Source organism: Drosophila elegans, unplaced genomic scaffold, assembly GCF_018152505.1.
Source record: "Drosophila elegans isolate 14027-0461.03 unplaced genomic scaffold, ASM1815250v1 contig_397, whole genome shotgun sequence".
NCBI classification, from domain to species: domain Eukaryota; kingdom Metazoa; phylum Arthropoda; class Insecta; order Diptera; family Drosophilidae; genus Drosophila; species Drosophila elegans.
The window spans coordinates 1,063,875-1,084,585 of NW_024545782.1; the positions used below are offsets into that span (position 1 = coordinate 1,063,875).

At 35.7% G+C, this 20,711-nt stretch overlaps 1 protein-coding gene across 1 annotated transcript in view; it reads left to right on the forward strand.

Annotated features, from left to right (window-relative positions):
• The window catches only part of LOC108150075 (neurotrimin), a 137,171-nt gene that overhangs the window by 55,097 nt on the left and 61,363 nt on the right, over positions 1-20,711 (forward strand). Inside the window, exon 3 of the mRNA XM_041708755.1 lies at positions 11,929-12,145. Within this exon, the coding sequence (XP_041564689.1) occupies positions 11,929-12,145 (217 nt within the window). The remainder of the gene's footprint in view (positions 1-11,928; positions 12,146-20,711) is intronic.

A 20,711-nucleotide genomic window follows, 5' to 3' on the forward strand; every position in this document is an offset into this window, starting at 1 on the left:
GGGCTGGTAGAAGTTTAAGAAGCAGCGGAACGTGGACTCGGGCTGAGAAGGAGCTGATAGTCGAAAGGGGCTGGTGATCTTGCAGAAGAAGCGGATCAGATCTGAAAGCAGTTATATAAGTGGCAGACAAAACATTGGATCTGGTTGTGTTATCGTGCGAGTGTGCAGAATCTTGTAAGCTGAGACCTTTTGCAAGGTTATTGCTAAGAGGCGAAGGCATCCAGAAGTTTCAAATTAAGTTTGGACAAATTTATTGTATGTGTAGCGCGTTGCAAATGCGCTGCACCCGAAAGCGAAAAGACGACGAACAGAAACGACATCTATGAAGGAGAGGCGGAACATTTGGTGGAGTTTTACCAACAAGTTTTTGCCAGCAAGCAAGCAAGGGTGGTATTTACATTTTGATTTGCTAATTTAGATTTATGAAAATATTGTATTAAACTTAATCTTTATATTAACGTTGTAAAAAGAAGATAGACAAGATGGGAAGCATTGCGAGTTGAGGAGATACTTCGGAAGTTTTCTGAGTTGCACTTGGATTCAACTATGTTATCAATAGTGTCCGCAGGAACCACTATAGGTCCGCAAAATAGCGCAGGTTGCCATCAATGCCGGGGACTCGAAAGACTGGGAAAACCGTGGCTTACTTTGAAATATATCGAACTTCCAGATGTAAACCAACGCACTTTGGTCTAAATTCAAAATTTTTGTCATAAATGATTTCTTTTTGTTAAATAATTTACAGAGGTTCTTTTATTGATTAGTAATTAGATGGTTATAATAATTAGATTGTTTAAAAAAAATGTTTTAACTAGTTTTCCGAATACCCTTAATTTTTTGTTCGCTTTTTAAGTCCGCTGTTAGAGTGTTATTTTGATTTAGCCAAAAATTGCGTGAAAATTTGTTCAACTGGCGGACTCAATATAAAATGAAAAAAATATTAAAATAAAAAGTGTGGTGAAGTTAATAGTTCCTAAACGTTTTTCTATGTTTATATGTGTTTGTGTTGTAATGTCCAATGAGTGTGTGTAATTCTAGGTTATTCTAACAAAAGTACTCGTGTTCGGTTAAATTTTACATTTAAAAGCCTCCAAACGCCTTCAAGGTATAAATTAAATGTGTTTAACAAATTACTAAAAAATCAAATTATATTAATAGTTTTGCCCGTTTTTGCCCATTTTCGAAAAAAAATTACTTGTTTCAGTTGTTTATGAGTTTGCTCATGCAGCGGTTCTAGACGTTTGGAAGGAGAACACAGGCAATGAAGACGCCGTAAAGAGCTTTATAATAAAAAACATAGAAACAAGAAAGGAAGCAAACTTCGGCAAGCCGAAGTTCATATACCCTTGCAGCTATTGCAAGAATTAAATACTTTTGAAAACATTAAAATTATGATTTAATTGCGTATATCTTGAAAAACATTGAAGCTATGATGATTTGCAGCTCAATTATTAGATAGTTATTTTATATATTTATATTATTTCTATGGGAGATATAAGATATAGTCGTCCGATTTTGATGAAATTTAAACCGTAATTCTAAATATTTAACCATTACTATATGTCCAAGAAATAAAAAAAAAATTAAAAATCACTAAAGTTATAATTTTTTTGTATTTATTTTTTCGATTGTTCCTATGGGAGCTATATTTTATAGTCGTCCGATCCGGCTCGTTCCGACTTATATACTACCTGCAATGGAAAGACAACTTTTGGGAAAGTTTCATGCAAATAGCTTTAAAACTGAGAGACTAGTTTGCGTAGAAACGGACGGACAGACGGACGGACAGACGGAGATGGCTAGATCGACTCGCCTAGTGATGCTGATCAAGAATATATTGACTTTGTAGGGTCGGAGATGTCTCCTTTATTGCATTGCAAACTTCTGACTGAAATTATAATACCCTCTGCAAGGGTATAAAAAGATGGCTTATTAAGGTAAAATAGTCTAAATAACTAACTAACTATGTTAACAGATACTTCCCGATGTGCAATCGCATGCTGGAGTGGTTTAAAAAAGTTCACTCACGGTGGCTTGCCTCTAATATGGTTGTTTCTATTGGCAGACAACCAGTCATATCGAAAACTGGAAATAAGAAGTCCAACTGTGAGGATGCAGGACCTCGCCTTAAATTAAAATTGGCATTGATTTTTAAATAAGTGAAACGAAAGCAAAAGACTCATTACAAGATTTTCTGAATCATACAATTCGACGCATACTTGCAATGCAAGAGGAAGTTTTAGATATTTGGTCAGACGTAACAAAATTCAATATGATTTCCAGCTATGGATTCGATGGGCCTACTGGGCACAGCATTTTTAAGCAACGTTTTCAATCGGACGAATCTGTCGGCTTAGAATTTCTTATAGAGTTGAGGTAATGAAATTACACGTAAATAGATCTGAAAAGCTTAAGGTATCTTTGCGTAAAAAAAGTATTCAAGAGAAGTTCTGGGCTGTGCTAGGTCTTAATGTAGATACTCCAAAACAAATGGAAGCGACAATACCAATGACGGAAATACCGCTCGACGAGTATTCCCAAATAGTAAAATATTTTCGGCTATTTTGAATTTGGACTATGAACTCATCTACAATTTGTATATAATTTTAATCGCAATTTCTTCTTATTGACTGCGGAAAATTCAAATCATTATATGCAAAATAAATTTCTTCAGGCACTGGATTCTTCCGATCCATTTCGTCCAACGATTTGCTTGAAAGAAAGGGAAAAATACTTTCGAAAAAACCCTTCCGAAAGAAGTTATTGATCTTCTTGAGCTTCCAGATCCAGAACTAAATAATCCCAGAAAGCAGTGTCAGGATGAAGAAATGGACGAAGATGAATTCTCTTTCTTGGGACGTTGATGCACTATGGTCAATATAAACTATGGTCAGTAGGACACCAAGCAATGCTTGTTACTCGCGGGGGCGTTCAAAACAAGATCGCTATAGGTGAAAGAAAAGAGACAATAAAGGAACGGACGAACTATTTCAAAATACTACGTATTAATCTCGTGCTAAGTAAGTTAAAATTAATGCTTTCAAAATCGGTAAGGAGTCGGTACATAGTACTCCAAAAGGTTCATGCATATCAAAGTTTGATCGACAGTGGTTTAAAATAAGAGGAGTATAGTTCCTGGTAATTCTATTAGGCACAGAGAAATGTAGGCGACCCAGTCACTCGGAAGTCTTTACATTTCCGTGAATAAGTTAACGAATAAAAGTAATACCAAGCATCGTTCTACTATTAGCTAAAGTTGGTAAATTAATTAAAAGATGTCGACTAGGGTAAGGTGGTAAGATCAGTCTTGCATCCCAATGAAGGCCTCGTTAAGCGAATAGTAAAAAGTTCTTTTGCACAGACTCTATCCGGTCTATATGTACACTCCAGGATCGAACCAACTAATGAAATGAACAAAGTCTTTGTGACAGGGATCATCAATCAATCAAAAACTCCCCTGGCCTTATTTACCATGGAAGTAAAATGGTCAGAAATATGTTTAACTCTATTTAACGTATACGTGGCATTTTGTGGGTTGACCCAATAAAATGTCATTCAATAGATTTACAGAACACCATGTTTGTAAAGCGTTAAGGTCCGTTAAAAAATTTTCGGAAGCTACATTACGTATTAACCGCGATTTCAGGAACCGGGTTTTTCTTAACCACTTGCCTTTCTTTAAAGAAACCCCTGTAAATATAGAAGAGTTAGATATTGATATGGTCGCTGGATTGCTTCTTGACCCCATGCACCTGTTGGAATTAGGAGTTTGCAAAAAGATGTTAAAATTGCCAATCGAAGGTAGGATTAAAGGATAAAAAAACGAGTTTGGTTTGGAAATTTGGAGATTTCTTCAGCTTTTTATGCGAGTACGGCAATAGGAATAATGTTGGAGAGTTCCACTATTGACGGAGCAGTTCAATCACATTAAATTACAGACATTTCATTTAAGTATTTAAAACTGCTACTTAATGAAAATGAAATAGTCCTAGTTCCTCCTTTTCACTCCTTAATTTGGCAGACTTTTCTTAAAAATCGGTTAAATACAATATTAGTTACCTTTAAAACTATTGTTATGTCAAGTAAATGTCAGTTTAGCTACAAGACTCGAAACGGCCAAAATTTAAATGAATAAAACTAGTTCAATACTTACTAATTATACAAACATATCAGTTGCCTGCAATTTCGGAAAAACTTTTAGTTTTAAAAACATTTCTGCCAATTGTGTTTTGCCGAAAGCAAAGATCTCTTGATGAATTTCCAAGATGGAAGATAACAGAAACTCGGCAGATTGCTGTTTATACAGGCATGGTCATTCTTAAGAATTTTGTTTCAGAACCCTGTTACAGGCATTTTATACTTTTTCTTATGCTTATGTTAGAAAAAGACTGCATTGTATTTAAATACATCAGATGATATGTTTAAGTATTTTGTAAATTGTTATACAGTCTATCCCCCAGAATCTTCGACCTATCATGAACATAATGTGCAGCATTAGAAGGCCTATATCCTGATTCCATTGGCGCACTAAAACGCATTTAGCATAATGCGCATTTATTTTCACAGGGAATCCCATAAGGCTAAATGCCGCATTTAAAAAATATGCGATAATTTAATGCAATTAAAAACCATTCGCCCCGAACCTTTTTAGAAAAAATATTGTAAAATACCGATGTCTAACGATAATTTGTTTGTGCCACCACTACAATAGCTGTTTTCTATATGTAAGGTTGGCGCAATTTTTGATGGCTTTTGAAAATAAATTATATTTTGTATAAAAATGACTGAGAACTAGAGCGCACGCTGCAATTTCTGCTCGCAGTACCACAATGTATAACTGCTGGATCTCTGCCATTGAACAACTACCACATATACGAGGATCCTTGCTTTTTTTAGAAACTGTGGTGGTCTCCATTGCAAACATTCAAAAAGTTCACTAATGCGGCAATGGAATCAGGCTATTATACGGGTATGACATTACATTGTTCACCTCATCCATTGACGGATTCACTGGAGCTCAAAGACAGAGACAACTATATGGATACTGCCCAAGATTTTTTTTGGTAATAAGTTCACGGTCACACTGCCTTTTTACAAATTTTAACGTTGTAAAGTTTTCAGTTGTTTGCTTTAAATGGTAAGAAATATTTCGTATACCTTTAGGCCTCTCTTTTTTATTCTGTTTTGTCGTCAACTCCAATGAATGCGCAAAATTTTACTTTTTAAATACTTTTAAAATGCAATTTTGCTCATTACTGTATCGGCCCCGGTGGGTATATTACTATAGGGTATCGGGTTCTATCAATTTTCTAAATTCATTTCTCATTGGAATCGTCATACGTCTTGCTCGCACTAACGTAATATCGTATACTTAAACAAGAAAGGAAGCAAACTTCGGCAAACCGAAGTTCATATACCCTTGCAGCTATTGCAAAAACTAAATCTTCTTGAAAACATTAAAATTATGATTTACTTGCGTATGTTTAAAAACATTGAAGCTATGATGATTTGCAGCTTAATTATTCGATAGTTCCTATGGCAGCTATACGATTGTTCCTTTGGGAGCTATATGCTATAGTCGTCCGATTTTGATGAAATTTAAACCGTAATTCTGAAATATTTAACCATTACTATATCTCGAAGAACTAAAAAAAAATTAAAAAACTCCATAGTTATAATTTTTTTTATTTATTTTTATGATTGTTCCTATGGGAAATTAAAAAACACCAAAGTTATAATTTGTATACCCTTGCAGAGGGTATTATAATTTCAGTCAGAAGTTTGCAACGCAGTGAAGGAGACATCTCCGACCCTATAAAGTATATATATTCTTGATCAGCATCACTAGGCGAGTCGATCTAGCCATGTCCGTCTGTCCGTCTGTCCGTCCGTCTGTCCGTCTGTCCGTCCGTTTATATGCAAACTAGTCTCTCAGTTTTAAAGCTATCTGCATGAAACTTTCCCAAAAGTTGTCTTTCTATTGCAGGTAGTATATAAGTCGGAACGAGCCGGATCGGACGACTATAGCATATAGCTCCCATAGGAACAATCAGAAAAATAAATGCAAAAAAATTATAACTTTGCTGTTTTTTAATTTTTTGTTTAGTTCTTCGACATATAGCAATGGTTAAATATTTCAGAATTATGGTTTAAATTTCATCAAAATCGGACGACTATAGCATATAGCTCCCATAGGAACAATCGGAAAAATAATTGAAAAAAAATTATAACTTTGCTGTTTTTTAATTTTTTGTTTTGTTCTTCGACATAAAGCAATGGTTAAATATTTCAGAATTATGGTAAAAATTTCATCAAAATCGGACGACTATAGCATATAGCTCCCATAGGAACAATCGGAAAAATAAATGAAAAAAATTATAACTTTTCTGTTTTTTAATTTTTTGTTTAGTTCTTCGACATTTAGTAATGGTTAAATATTTCCAATTTACGGTTTAAGTTTCATCAAAGTCGGACGACTATATCATATAGCTCCCATAGGAACAATATAGGAACAAATATATAAAATAACTATCAAATAATTGAGCTGCAAATCATCATAGCTTCAATGTTTTTAAACTTATACGCAAGTAAATTATAATTTTAATGTTTTCAAAAATGTTTAATTCTTGCAATAGCTGCAAGGGTATATGAACTTCGGCTTGCCGAAGTTTGCTTTCTTTCTTGTTTTTATTAATTTATCCGATTGTTCCTATGGGAGCTATATGCTATAGTCGTCCGATCCGGCTCGATCCGACTTATATACTACCTGCAATAGAAAGACAACTTTTTTTTCATGTAGATAGCTTTAAAACTGAGAGACTAGTTTGCGTAGAAACGGACGGACAGACGGACAGACGGACAGACGGACATGGCTAGATCGACTCGTCTAGTGATGCTGATCAAGAATATATATACTTTTTAGGGTCGGAGATGTCTCCTTCACTGCGTTGCAAACTTCTGACTGAAATTATAATACCCTCTGCAAGGGTATAAAAAATAAATGAGGAATGAATCAGGTCAGGAATGTAGTGTCATAAGCCCATTAAAAGATAAACTATAACTCTCTATGTTAGCATTAACAACAAGACAACATGAATAAAAGTTCGGCGTATTAGTATATTATCAATAATATTTTGCAGGTTTTTTTAAAAATCGGTTCAATGCAACATTAATTACCTTTAAAACTATTGATATGTTAAGTAAATGTTAGTTTAGCTACAAGACACGATACGTCTAAAATTCAAATGAATAAAACTAGTTCAACACATACTTAATATACAAACATGTCACTTTTCACTTGCAAATACGCGGTACGTAACACGTGGCAGGAGTGGAAACCCAAAAGAAGTGCAGGCGATAGACAGTGTTGCAGCCGTATTGTACTCTAAATTTAATTTACATAAGTCATTAAAAAAAGCATTTTAAACCAACTCCAGTTATGTGCCTTAAACTTTTACGTTTATTTAGCGCTCTTACCATTTATATTTGACAGATTTATATCCATTTATTGACATCGATAACGAGTTATCCATAGATCGAAATTTTTAAAAATTAATTGTCTCAAATAACTATTTTTAAAATACAACTTAATTACCAATACAATAAAAAAGGAGTAAGCACGCACTATTAATTACAGAACTTTGAAAACTTAAATCTTTATTAATCCGATACAACTTTTTCTCGTGTTGACTATTGGGAACTATACAACCATTGTTATTACCCTGCAGAGGGTATTATAATTTTGGTCAGAAGTTTGTAACGCAGAGAATGAGACATTTCCGACCCCATAAAGTATATATATTCTTGATTAGGATCAATAAAAGAGTCGATATAGCCATGCCCGTCTGTCTGTCTCAATACCGTTTGGGAGCTCAGCTTAAAAGCTAGCGTTCTGAAACTTTCACAGTCGTTCTAAAACATGTGTACGCCGATCAAGTTTGAAAAAGGCCTCGATCGGACGTCTATATCCTATAGCTCTCATAGGAATAATAGGTTGAAAACGGTCTAAATTTGATGTTTTTCAGGATATTTTGCGCAGTGTATAAACTATTGACAGCAATATTTCCAAGCTTTCATTAGAATAATTGTTACACTTTTGTATTTTCGGTTCCGGACGACCAACTGCATTCACCGAAGCGTTTCCGACAATGTCATCTGCAGAGATGGCGAACGTGTTGGAAGATCGGAAGGTTTCAAGCATTTTGTCCGCCCTTTTGGCCAGTTTTTCAAGGTCGTTCACCTCCCAGTTGGCTTGAATCGGATTAGGATTATTGGTTCGCTGCTGAATTCCGGAACCAGCCGACGAAAGTGAGCTAGAATTTGTAAGGGCTTCAAGCTTTGTAGTAAACGGCGTAGTTTTTGTTTTTTTGACTCTGCAAACTTCTTTGCGACTGGAAACGCGTGACTAAATCCACAACGCCTAAAACGACCTCCGGATACAAGTTAACGGTGATATGATCAAATTTTTCGTCGTTATTGTAGGCGAACTGTTGCCCGTGCCATTGGTCCAGTGTTCGCCGCTTGTCCTGCAGTAGAAAGCCTTGCAAAGCCTCCACCTGAGCGTGGAGCTCTCGAATCCTGGCTTGCAGTTGTTGTTGCTCGTCGGGCATGTTCTCGTCGCTCTCGAAGATTTCTTGGTACTATTGATCAGAGATAAAATAAATATCGTAGCTAAGTTCTAAGTTTTCAGCTTTTCCTCTTGATGGTATTTTAACTTGGCCCGCCACAATTGTTTCGTAGAGGGAATACTTAGTTTTAAGTTTGTTGGCTGAGTAACGGGTATCTTATAGTCTATAGCGTGCTCTCTCGTTTTTATTGAATAGCCCCAACATTTCGTTTTATTTGTGGAAGACGATTTCATGCATTTTCAGTTCGCGCAATGAGCCGAAGAGTGTTGGGTGTCAGATGAATATATTTATCCAAAAATTCCACAATTGGGGCTCCAAAAACCAGCCTTCGTTTTGGAAAGGCCAATGCGTCAACAACCGTGGTCAAACGGTATTATTGACACGTTTTTCCTCGAAAATGGAAGAATTTGAAATCGCCGAACCGTCAACGGTATTTACAATTGTGTCATGTTGGAAATGCCTCCTAAATGGAAGCCTAAGACATTGACAACAAATGGTTCCAGGACGGCGCTACGTGCCACACAACCAACTTTTGCGCGGACCGTTCAAATATCTTACAAATAAGCCATATCCATTTCAAAACGTACCTTTTTTGTGGACCACCATGTAGCTCCCATAGAAACAATGTTTTTTTTTATATACTTCGGCATATAGATATGATTTATTCATTCATAATTACGATTTTTAATTATTAGTAAAATCGGACAACGATTTCAATATCTGCCATAGAAACGATCGAAAAACTCACCGGAAAATCATCGGAGCTTTACTGTTTTTAAAAATATAATCATACTATATAAATATAATTGTTTTAAAGAATATTTAATTTTTGCAATAGCTGCAAGGGTGTATTAACTTCGGCTTGTTGAAGTTTGCTTTTGTAATTCTGAACTGTTAAGCCGTTACTATATGCAAAAGAAATACAAAAAAAAAGTCAAAAATAAAAAAGTCAGCATATTATTAAAATTTATTTTTTGTAATATTCCGATTGTTCCCTTGAGAGCTATATTATATAAGTCGTCCGACTAAAGCCAAACTTAAACCGTAGTTCTGAAATAATAATTCATGACTTTATCTCGAAGAACTAAAAAAAAAATTGAAAAACAGCAAAATTTTTAATTTTTTCATTTTTTTCTGTTTGTTCGTATGGGAGCTTTATGCTATAGTCGTCCGTTGGCTCGGTCCGACTTATGTGCCAGGGTCGGGATTGTAAGGAACACTGCGTTACGAACTTCTGGCTGAAACTATCAGCCATGTTCCAGTTTTTACTTCTGAAAGATTCACACGGATTCGAATTTCCCAGACCTGTTCCAATTTTCACTTCCGAAAGATTTGCACGGAATCTAAGTTTCCTCTGCAAGAACAGGAATTTATTCTTTTAAAATACTTTGCGATAAATTAAAGTGCAAATGAAATGTTAACCTATTCCTTGATGTTTAAAGAACATTGTTGCATAACAGATTCGGAAAATAGTAATATAATTGACTTTTTAAAAATGGTTTTGTGGTGGCACCTCAGAATAGCTTCAGTGCTTTCCTACTGGAGTTTTGCAAATCAGCCGCCCATGTTCTAGTTTCCGAACGAATTTGTTTAAAACAAAGAAAGGGTTGTCATTGTACGAAAAAAAATAATTATTTTCTTGGGACTTAATTTTAGCAGCGCATTTCGGTTTGTTTTTATATGGTTAGAAGTGTAAATTAAGTTTAGTTTAAAAGTGTTTTCGTTGTTATTACCCCTTAATTTAATATACGTATTGTGCAAAGCGTTTTGTGTTGGGACCTTTTTCATCGTCTTTGGCAACTTTGGTCCCGAACACTACTTCCGAAAAGTTTGCAACACTGGTGCCAAGCAACTGATTCACGCACAAAATTTAAAATACAAAATGTAAGTAAGAAAAACGAATATTTTCCCTATTTAAAATTAATTTTATAAGGAGGAAACATAAGTACAACAAACAAGACGTCATACTTATGAATTTTATGGAGGAGAACGTGGACATTGCCCGGGGGTTTGTGGAATGTGACAGATCTGGCAACTGAAAAATATAACCATTCAAATTTCTACTCGTTATTTGCAACTTTTGGCAAAAACATTGTTAAAATCAAATCAACAATCTTTGAATTATTTCGGACAACACAGCTGATTTCCACACGATTTGTTCAACACTTTTCTTGGTCAGTTTCCATCTCTGCCTCTAAAATTATTAGAATTTGTTAATTTTTTTTACTGATTTTAGACTTTTCTTGGTCAGTTTCCATTACTGCCTCTAAAATTATTAGAATTTGTTAGTTGCTTACTGATTTTAGTCTTTAAATGTGTGCACCAATAATGCACAAGGATTAGGAACAGCAGCGGTTCAAATGTTGGAAAACTTAGGCAAATCATAGGCTTTTGTAAGAAGCAGTAGCGGTAGTCAAATGTTTTATTTCCCCCTAAATAGTAATTTTCTTGTGATATTTTCTATCAAGCAAGGGAACTTTGATTATCTTAAAGGAAAATCCACCAACGAATCTACTTCAGAGTGAAAACTGTAAAACGCAAGGGTATAAAAAGAGTACGTCCTTCGGATTTCTGTTGATAAAAACTAAAAGAGTAAGTAAAAGAAGTTTTCGGTTGTGACTTCTCTTACATTTTTATTGATTTTCAAAGCGTCTATCTTAGCGGTTGCCTGATACACTAGACATCATAAGTTCTTCGTTTCTTTTCTCCCTCCTTAAACTAGCATTTTGAAGCGTGACTTCTAATATGCCCAAGTCCACAACAATGTTAAAAGCTTTGTTACCGACTCACCTCTATCCGGATGCACGTTTTCTTTTCAAACGTTGAATCCATACAATCCTTCTTGGCTGCCGAGGCGACCTTTCGGGGTTGTGGATAGTGGAACTATTAGTATTATTTTAGCTCCGAATGGGTCCCCCTCTTGGAGCTCACGAGTGAGCACTGCGCGCCATTACCTATAGATACCCTGACACTCCTCAAGGATTAATCATGGAAATGATATCGACACAATATATTCTCAATTTTGTTGCCCGGCCCTGGCATGTCTTAGCCAAAGCGTTGGGTGCTAAGATTTGTTGTTTTCCATCATTATTTGTGCACCTAAAGAATATAACTTCTCGTGATGCATAAGCTGGAAAGGGAAACGTTTAGCACGAGTTTCGCGATTATCTTTACAAAAACATTCTGAACGGTAATAGCTTGTGTGTGCCCTGTGAAGATGCAACGATCGGCTGTTGGCTAGCATCTATCAAGACCTTGATTATCTAAAAAGCGTGAAATATTAAAATTTTTTATTTTCCAGGTCGCGTGGATGCACTTTGAGCAGTCGGCGATTCTCACCGTACACAACCATGTAATAACACGTAATCCGAGAATAAGTGTAACCCATGACAAGCACGACAAGCACCGCACGTGGTTTCTGCATATAAACAATGTTCAGGAGGAGGATAGGGGTCGCTACATGTGCCAGATCAATACGGTTACAGCCAAGACCCAATATGGATTTGTTAAAGTTGTTGGTAAGTCTTCAATTGACATTGAAAAGCTAAACTATAGTCCTGGCACGTCCCTTGCATACTTAAATTCATTTGCCAAAATTGTCGTAAGAACCGGGCAGCCCTCTCCTAGTGTTTGTATCATTTATTTAGTTTCCTTTATGGTAGAAGTGTAATAAACTATATTTACATAATCTCTCATATGAACTCATTCAAACGCACTCACAGTTAAATTAACTACCTTTGCTTTTGATTTAAATCTCAGATTTCGAGTACAACTACTCATATTATTCCTTTTTTCATTTTTCCTGTGTGAAATCTTTAGTCTCCCCACTTTCTCAATGTGCAAGGCTTACAAGGGTAGTAATGGAAATTCTTTAAAACCTGGTATTTGGGTAACGAATCATAGAAAATGTGCAACTGGGAGAAATTACAAGACACGAACAATTCCCGAGGAATTGATGGAAAGGGAGAGTGAGAAACGAAAACTATGCTTTACTACAATCCTATGTTCTAAAAGCTGGAGAAACAATCGATTACGAATGTAACTTCATCGATGCATCTTGTATCAGTTACCAAAATCGGACGAAGCCGAATTGCGCCACTGTGTAGTTTTCTCGTCAAAATGCTTTTCGTCGATATAATTTTAATTTCACTGAAAAAAATTATTGTAACATTTGTAATAAGCCTGGCTTGGCAGATTATAAATGATTGTGCACGAAGTGCCTTTTAATGTGTCTTTATTCTCAGGACCCAGGAACCGGACGGAGGGCGGTCTAGTGTGACAGTCTCCTTAAGAAAATACATGCATTCAATAGTATCAGTATTGACACTTAATAACTAATTAGGAGAATACTATATTCTCACAATTATGAAACGCTTTCTTTATTGTAAGTAAATTAATCAAGTTAATCGACTTTGATTTCAACCATATCTTTTGGTGGGTCTAATAGTTCTCCCTGATCGTGATACTTCGTGATACTCTTCTTCTGAACTGAAACTTCCAGGGGTTTCACAGTCCATTACTTAAATTTACAAAATAGCTATCACTCAAAGGATCCATGTTTTCTTCTGTACATGCTTTGTCAGTTGGTTTATATCAAAATTTTCAGTTTTTTCGACTACTGGTTCCTCGCTTATATCTATAGTCTATTCGTTGCTTTTTTCAGTTTCTTCCGTTTCTTTTTCTGTTAAATTAACAGTTTCATTTGATTTATGATTCCTTATTCCCATTCACTAGCATTTTCATTATATTTCATCTTCATCTTCATTTCTTTTTGATTGTTTCTTCTGAACTTTTCACATTCTTGGCAAAAGTGGAACAATTCCTTAATTTGTACGCTCAGTAGTAAAGTTTTCGTGCTCGAGCTAATTTTTTCTCAACACCTAAATGGGACTCAAAAACTTGGTTAGATATTGATTTCTGTAACCTGGACGGGACTACGAGCCTACCAACGCGAATAGAAGACCGTTTGCGAAGTGTAATTTTGATTTGAATTTATAGAAATTTTGACAAAATTGGTTTAATTTATGGAATGATGGCCACCCATTTCAAATTCAGCTGTTTTCCAATAGTTTTCATCGTTCTTCAAAACCCCAAGATGGCATTCATATTTTCTTCCGAGAAACAGGCTGCATGGCTTAACAATGAATTAATAAATAACATTGGCCAGTTCTGGGATGTCTGATTCATCCGGTAGTTGAGCTCGGAATAAACAGTCTGCTACTAACATGTCTCTTCCAGGTTTATATTTTACGGACATTTTTGGGTATTTTAAAAGATATAACAGCAAATGCTATAAACGCATTGTTACTGAGTCAATGTCACGGCCTAATAAGACTTCCAGAGGCTTGTAATAACTTTCTACTAAAAATTCTCTACCATATACATAATAGTAAACCTTTTACACGCAACAACGATTTCTAGAAGCTCTTTTTCAATTTGAGCCTATTTTTGTTCACTCTTACGTACGTGACGCAAAACTGATTGGATGTCCGTTTTGTAGAATAACACAGCCGAGACCTTTTTTGAGGCATAGGTTTGAATAACAACAGGCTTAGCGCTGTCATAAACGGCTAAAATTGGACCACTTGTTATTGTTTTAAGCAAGTCATTGAGTTCGTTCTGATGTTGTGCAGTCCAATCAAACGAAGTATCATTACTAGTCAGATTTCTCAGATTTGCAGTTCTATCAGATAAGTGTTGGATAAATTTAGCTAAATACTTAAAAAATCCAAGAGTGCGTAGTATGGACCCATAAATTCAACTTGTTTTTTCCTATATTGAACTCTGTCCGGGTTAAAACGTATTCCGTTTTATTGAGCCCGGCGAAGTACTTTTAATAACGTTTCAACATGCTTTTCAAAATTTTTTCCCAATATTCCTATGTCATCAAAGTAAACTATTACATTTAGTATGTCTCCAAAAATTTTAACCATATTCCGTTGAACCCGATTAAATTTGAATCTCCCAAATGGAGTCATGAAAGTTGTTCGATCTGAACTAGCTTCATCCAGTTCCATTTGTCAGAATCCATGGGACAGATCCAATTATAAACTGTTTCTTTGGCAGCTTGCCAAGTCCCTAAAATAACTTATTACATTTTTCCACAAATTCCTCCCTGGTTTGTGGTATTCTACATATTGAATTAATATTTAAAATTTTAATGAGACTTAATTGTACAGAGGTCTTAAGACCTAATAGTGGTTCACATTTCGCATTAACAACTAAGAATTCCATACATTTTACTGTTTCTGAATTCAGATCACAACCGTTTTCTTAAAGTTTTCCAAAATTGTTACCCTTAACATAAACTTCAAGTTTTAATTCTTCAACTAAATGAATTGGGATGCAGTTAGCATCAGCGCCGGTGTCCACTTTAAACGTTATATTCTTCATTTATATTGAATGTTTTCGTCCATCTTACTCTGTTTCGCCCGCACTCGCTTTTTCTATGATTAATTTCATTAATGTAAACAACTGATATTCTAAGATTAATTTCATTAATGTAAACATCTGATTTAAATTGCTTTTCCCTGCTTTTACCAGATTCTGTCGAATTAACAAATGTTTCGATTGTTTTCCTGCGGTCCACATCAATCTGCATGTTTTTGTAGTTGTTGCTATCCATTCGTTTGTTGCTGAGCTGTTGTTGTTATCCACCCGTCCATTGCTGATGTTGTAGTTGTTGTTATCCATTCGTCTCTTCTGCTGCTTGCAGTACTTGAAAAAATGTCCAATTTTTTCGCAATAGTAGCATGCCATACCCTTCGCACGGCACTCGGACAAATGGTTCGGGTTGAAAATTGCTCCGCAATTATAGCAGAAACGGACAACTGCCTCAACGGATTTTTCATGTTGAGGATTTCATAGAAATTCATTGTTTTTGACGGCTGCTTCAAAGGCTTTGCACTCAGTGATGATCTCCTCGAGTTTCTTGTTTTTTGATTCAAGGAGTTTAAGCTGCGGCCTTTTGTCGTGTATGCCAATTATGAAGCGATCTAACAGCATACGCTCTTCGTATGTTTGGCCACAGTCACATTTCTAGTCACATAACTGTACCTGCTTAAGAAGTTGCGTCTAAAACTCTATGAAAGGCTGTCCCTCAGTTTGAACGATGTTGTTGAACTTGTAGGATTCCATTGTGTTGTTTTGAAACAGGATTCTATAGTCATAAAATGCCTGTAGTACGTCCTCCTGGGTCGGAAGGTTTTTTCATGGTGCCCACCATGCCACGTGGGGTTACATCGGTGGGAAACAATGTGCAAACAATATATTTCAGTGACTTTTGATCCAGCCAACCATAGGAATGTGGTAATCTTCTTGGCCTCTGGTCCTGAGTCTTTGCCTGACGCCATCAAGTACATAATGAACGACCTCTTTTACATTGGCCACTCATATGCCAGCATTGAGCAGTCATTTCTGGAATACTCGCTCCATTTTGTTTCTTGTTAATCTGCGATTGATATTTTCACTTCTGACACCTTGTAATAAGCCTGGTTAGGCAGATTATAAATAATTGTGTGTGTGTGACTTTTAATGTGTCGTTAGTCTCAGGACCCAGGAACCGGAAGAAGGACGGTCTAGTGTGACCGTCTCCTTAAGGAAATACATACATTTTCAATGGGGGGAAAAAATTAAGTATTTAATTAAATGCCTTTCCAAATTAAATGTATGTACATATATTAAATGTCCAAGAACGGAATGCCTTCGGGTTAGCGCGGCGAACTGGGAGTCCTGTGCAATTGTTGCACATGTATATGTCGGAGATTAATTTAAAATATAAAATTGAATTATTACAGGAAATTACGAAGAGAAAGAAGCTTTTGAATAAGAGCGTGGTAGAGAAGAAGGGCGAGTTCCCTGCTAAGCGTGGCGCAATGATGGGAAGAGAATATCGAGCGAAGGAGAGGAAGGCAGTTAGCAGAAGCACTTCATAGTGATCAGACGAACATGGTGGCAATATCTTTGCGACTCGCTGACCATCTATCTCCTACATACATAATCAATGATCATTCCAACAACTAAAGAGGAAAATTGCAATGGGCTTGGGCAGCTCTATAAGGCCTATACTTTGTAATTTCATTTCTATACCGTGTGAGGAGTCTTAGAACTCCCCACAAATCCCGATGCAGGAGAGCTGCATATCAACAGCGAAGGAGACAAGAATGCCTTGGATCCGGGCAAAGCAGATACACCGTGAACTAACGGACATTGGGCCCTCACACGGCAAGGGTAACAAGGACGAACGGTGAATTGGCGGACTTCGGACCTGCACAAAAAGGACGCACCGTGAACAATCGGTGCGGCAGTAGACCTTGGAATCGATCACGCGAGCTGGAGAAGAGGAATGAGCGCAGCTCACCCCGAAGTACTTGTGCCAGAAACAAAGCGAGTGCGTGTACGCGAGACCAGGAGCAAGTTAATCAAGTGCCGAGTGCCAGGATCAATATCGCAAAGTCGAGACGCCAAACGACTGCAAGTCTACAAGGCTGAGATTAAAACGCTGAGATCCAACGGGTGCTAGGTCGTGGTAAAATCGAGCTCAGGGAGTCCTTGCGTGGAGTCTGCGATAAAGGTAACTGGGCGAAGAGGCAGAACCTAGGTCTACCTACTAGGCGTGAAAGAGCGTCCAATAAAACACGTCTTCCTTTGTTGAGTTGATATTTCAAACTGTTTTTATTTTAGAATATCTTCGACTTAAATAGCTAACATGAGACTTACAACTATCTTTAGACATAAGAATCGGTATATCCCCGATTCCGGGAGACATGCTAAGGGCGATAGAGGAGATAGCAATTACTCCGATCGCACTTGTCACTGAACATGTGGTGACCACTCGCAGGAGATTATTTTACAACCTTTTTATCTAGTTGTTTTAGGTATGCACACATGTGATACCTTTGGTGCGGCTACAATTCCGCTACCTAAATATACATTTGTATATCTGCGTGTTCATGTTTGAACAAGGCGATACACATTATCGACACAATCCAGACCGATCTTAGGGAGCGACGCTATATCTATCTTATTCTTATAATAACCCATTATAAATTTGGTGGAACGATGCCACAAAATCTCTGAGCTAACGGCACGTTTGGGTAGCGAGAGAGATATTAAACAACAAAATGAATGAATAAAATTGACAGAACACGATACACGATAGTAAAAATACGAGACAGAATTGGGTAAAAAAAATAACATTCGATAAAATACTACCAGGGCCGGAACATCAATGGTTAAAATTGTATTTATTTGCTTATTCATTGGAGTTGACGACAAAACGGATGGAAAAAAACGAGGCTTAAATGTATACAAACATTTTTTTACTGTTTAAAGTTAACAACTAAAAACCGTTTAACGTTAATGTATATATAATATAAAAAGCAAAACAACAAAGTTTGAATTAACATTAAAAAGGTAGAGTGACCGTGAACTTATTCCCAAAAAATCTCAAGCTGAATACTGCTGATACTACAGTTGTCTCTGTCTCTGAGCTTCAATGAACCCGTCAATGAATGAGGCGAACAATGTAATGTCATACCCGTATTAGTTTAGATTCTAAACTATACCAAATGAGGTATTGGTTTTTGTCCCTGCTGTGAATCCAGGATAGCTCGATCTCAAAACGCGTGGCCACATTTTAGTGTTTTTTATTATTCCGATAATGTGTGCGCATGCATACTTCACTTAAGTTAAAGAAAAAAGTTAAAAAAAAGGCATTGTGCATTTGTAGATACATATGTACATACATATACACCCTAAAAAAATTGTCATAGAAACGAAGCTATTGTTACATGAATTTTAAATTACTGGGAAAAATTAATATTAATTTAATAATTTCGAAAGTACTAAAATAAAACTTTCGAGGATATCAATTCTAAACTCACGAGCATACAATTTAAACTCAATCGGTGTATTTATACCGGGACTCCTAGTTTACTTTTTATACTAATAAATCATATTATATAATTTTGTTTTGTGGTATACAAATTTCTACCAGTTAAATGCACTATAAATGTATTTGGTTTACTTTTTATTTAGTGTTATTATACTTTTTTAATTGAAAATAAAAAATAGTAAACTTATATTACTAAAAGCCTAAAATTATAAAAGAGAAAGCAATAAATTAAAGTTAAAGTCTGAAATATAATAATTAATATTATAAGGGTAAAATAATAAAATTAAATTAAAAAATTAACTTATTTAATAAAAATTATAAAAGCTGAAACAAAAAATAAATAAAAACCTTAATATCTTAAAAAAATATATTTTGTTAGTTAAAATTTACATTTTAACATTGCACTTACCTTTTGTTGTATATACATTTTTGCAATGTATATATTAGTAACTTTTTTTCTGGGAACCTACATAAATAAACCAACAAGTCTTTTGTGCTTTTGTAGATACATACATACATATATCTGTATGTTTTTACGTGCTCCGCGATAGTTGCATACATATTTCCATCTGCGCGTGCCTAAATAACTTTACAATAATACACACGTTTCTGTATGCACAATATGCTTCGCGAGAAAACTTACTAATATATTATTCACTACACAAAATTGCCCTTAAGGACGAAATCGTATTGCCTTTTTATATCGACCCTATAAAGTATATATGTTCTTGATCAGCATCACTGGGAGAGTCGATCCAGCCATGTCCGTCTGTCCGTCCGTTCTTCTGTCCGTCTGTCAGTCTGTGCGTCCGTTTCTACGCAATCTAGTCTCTCAGCTTTAAAGCTTTCTGCAGGAAACTTTCCCAAAAGTTGTCTTTCAATTGAAGGTAGTACATAAGTCGGAACAAGCCGGATCGGACCACTATAGCATATAGTTCCCATAGAAACAATCGGAAAAATAAATAAAAAATATTATAGCTTTATTGTTTTTAGTATTTTTTTTAGTTCTTCGACATATTGAAATAATTAAATATTTAGAACTACGATTTAAATTTCATCAAAATCGGACTATATTTTATCATATAGTTCCCATAGAAACAATAAAAATATTAAAAAAAATTTTTTTTAAATGTAACTTTTCTATTTTGTAATTTTTTTAAATTATTGTTGATTTATTTATAATTACACAGTTCAGAATTACGCTTTTAGTTCTACTAAAATCGAAAAACGATATCGTATAGCTGTTATCAGAACTATCGAACTATCATCATAGCTTCAATGCTTTTAAACATATAGGCAAGTAAATCAAAATTTTAATGTTTTCAAGAATATTTAATTTTCGAATAAGCTGCAAGGGTATATGAACTTCGGCTTGACGGAGTTTGCCTGCTTAAATGCAGTGTGCCTGCGAACACGATATCGAAATAAAGCACAAAACACGTTGAAATATCCTGGTTTCACCAACTAAATTTGGTTTAGTTTAGATCATAAAGCTTAATACTCAGATCGACGAACAGTTTCGGCAGCGAAAAAACTTTATTCTTTCTAGTGAGATCGAAGTTTTCACATTCACCCGAGTTCGTGTGCTTCGGTCATACTGTCAATCAGATGGGCTTTTAATTTGAGAAAGCAAAACAGAAGATGTTGAATATAAACAATGCAGAGTTAATTTGGTATTGAAATGGTGCCAGATACGCGGCTTTTTCGTATTTTTGTCGTTTTTCCCTCCATTTCGCTTGCAAGTTGAAATCCAACAACACCAAAGATGAATTTTTTATACTTTTCGCCAGGGCCTGACAAACATTCATTGAGAGTTATAGCCTGATTCCATTGCCGCATTAAAACGCATTTAGCCAAATGCGCATTTATTTACACAGGGAATTCCATAAGGCTAAATGCCGCATTTAAAATAAATGCGATTTTTAAATGCGATTAAAAACCATTCGCCCCGAAAGTTTTTAGAAAAAATACTGGAAAATACCGATGTTTAACGATATTTTCTTCGTGCCACCACTACAACAGCTGTTTTCTATAAGCAAGGTTGGCGCAATTTTTGATGTCTTTTGAATATAAAATCTATTTTGTATAAAAATTACTGAAACCTAGAGCGCACGCTGCAAATTCTGCTCGCAGTACCACAATGCTTTACTGCTGGATCTCTGGCATAAAATTACTCCCGCATATACGGG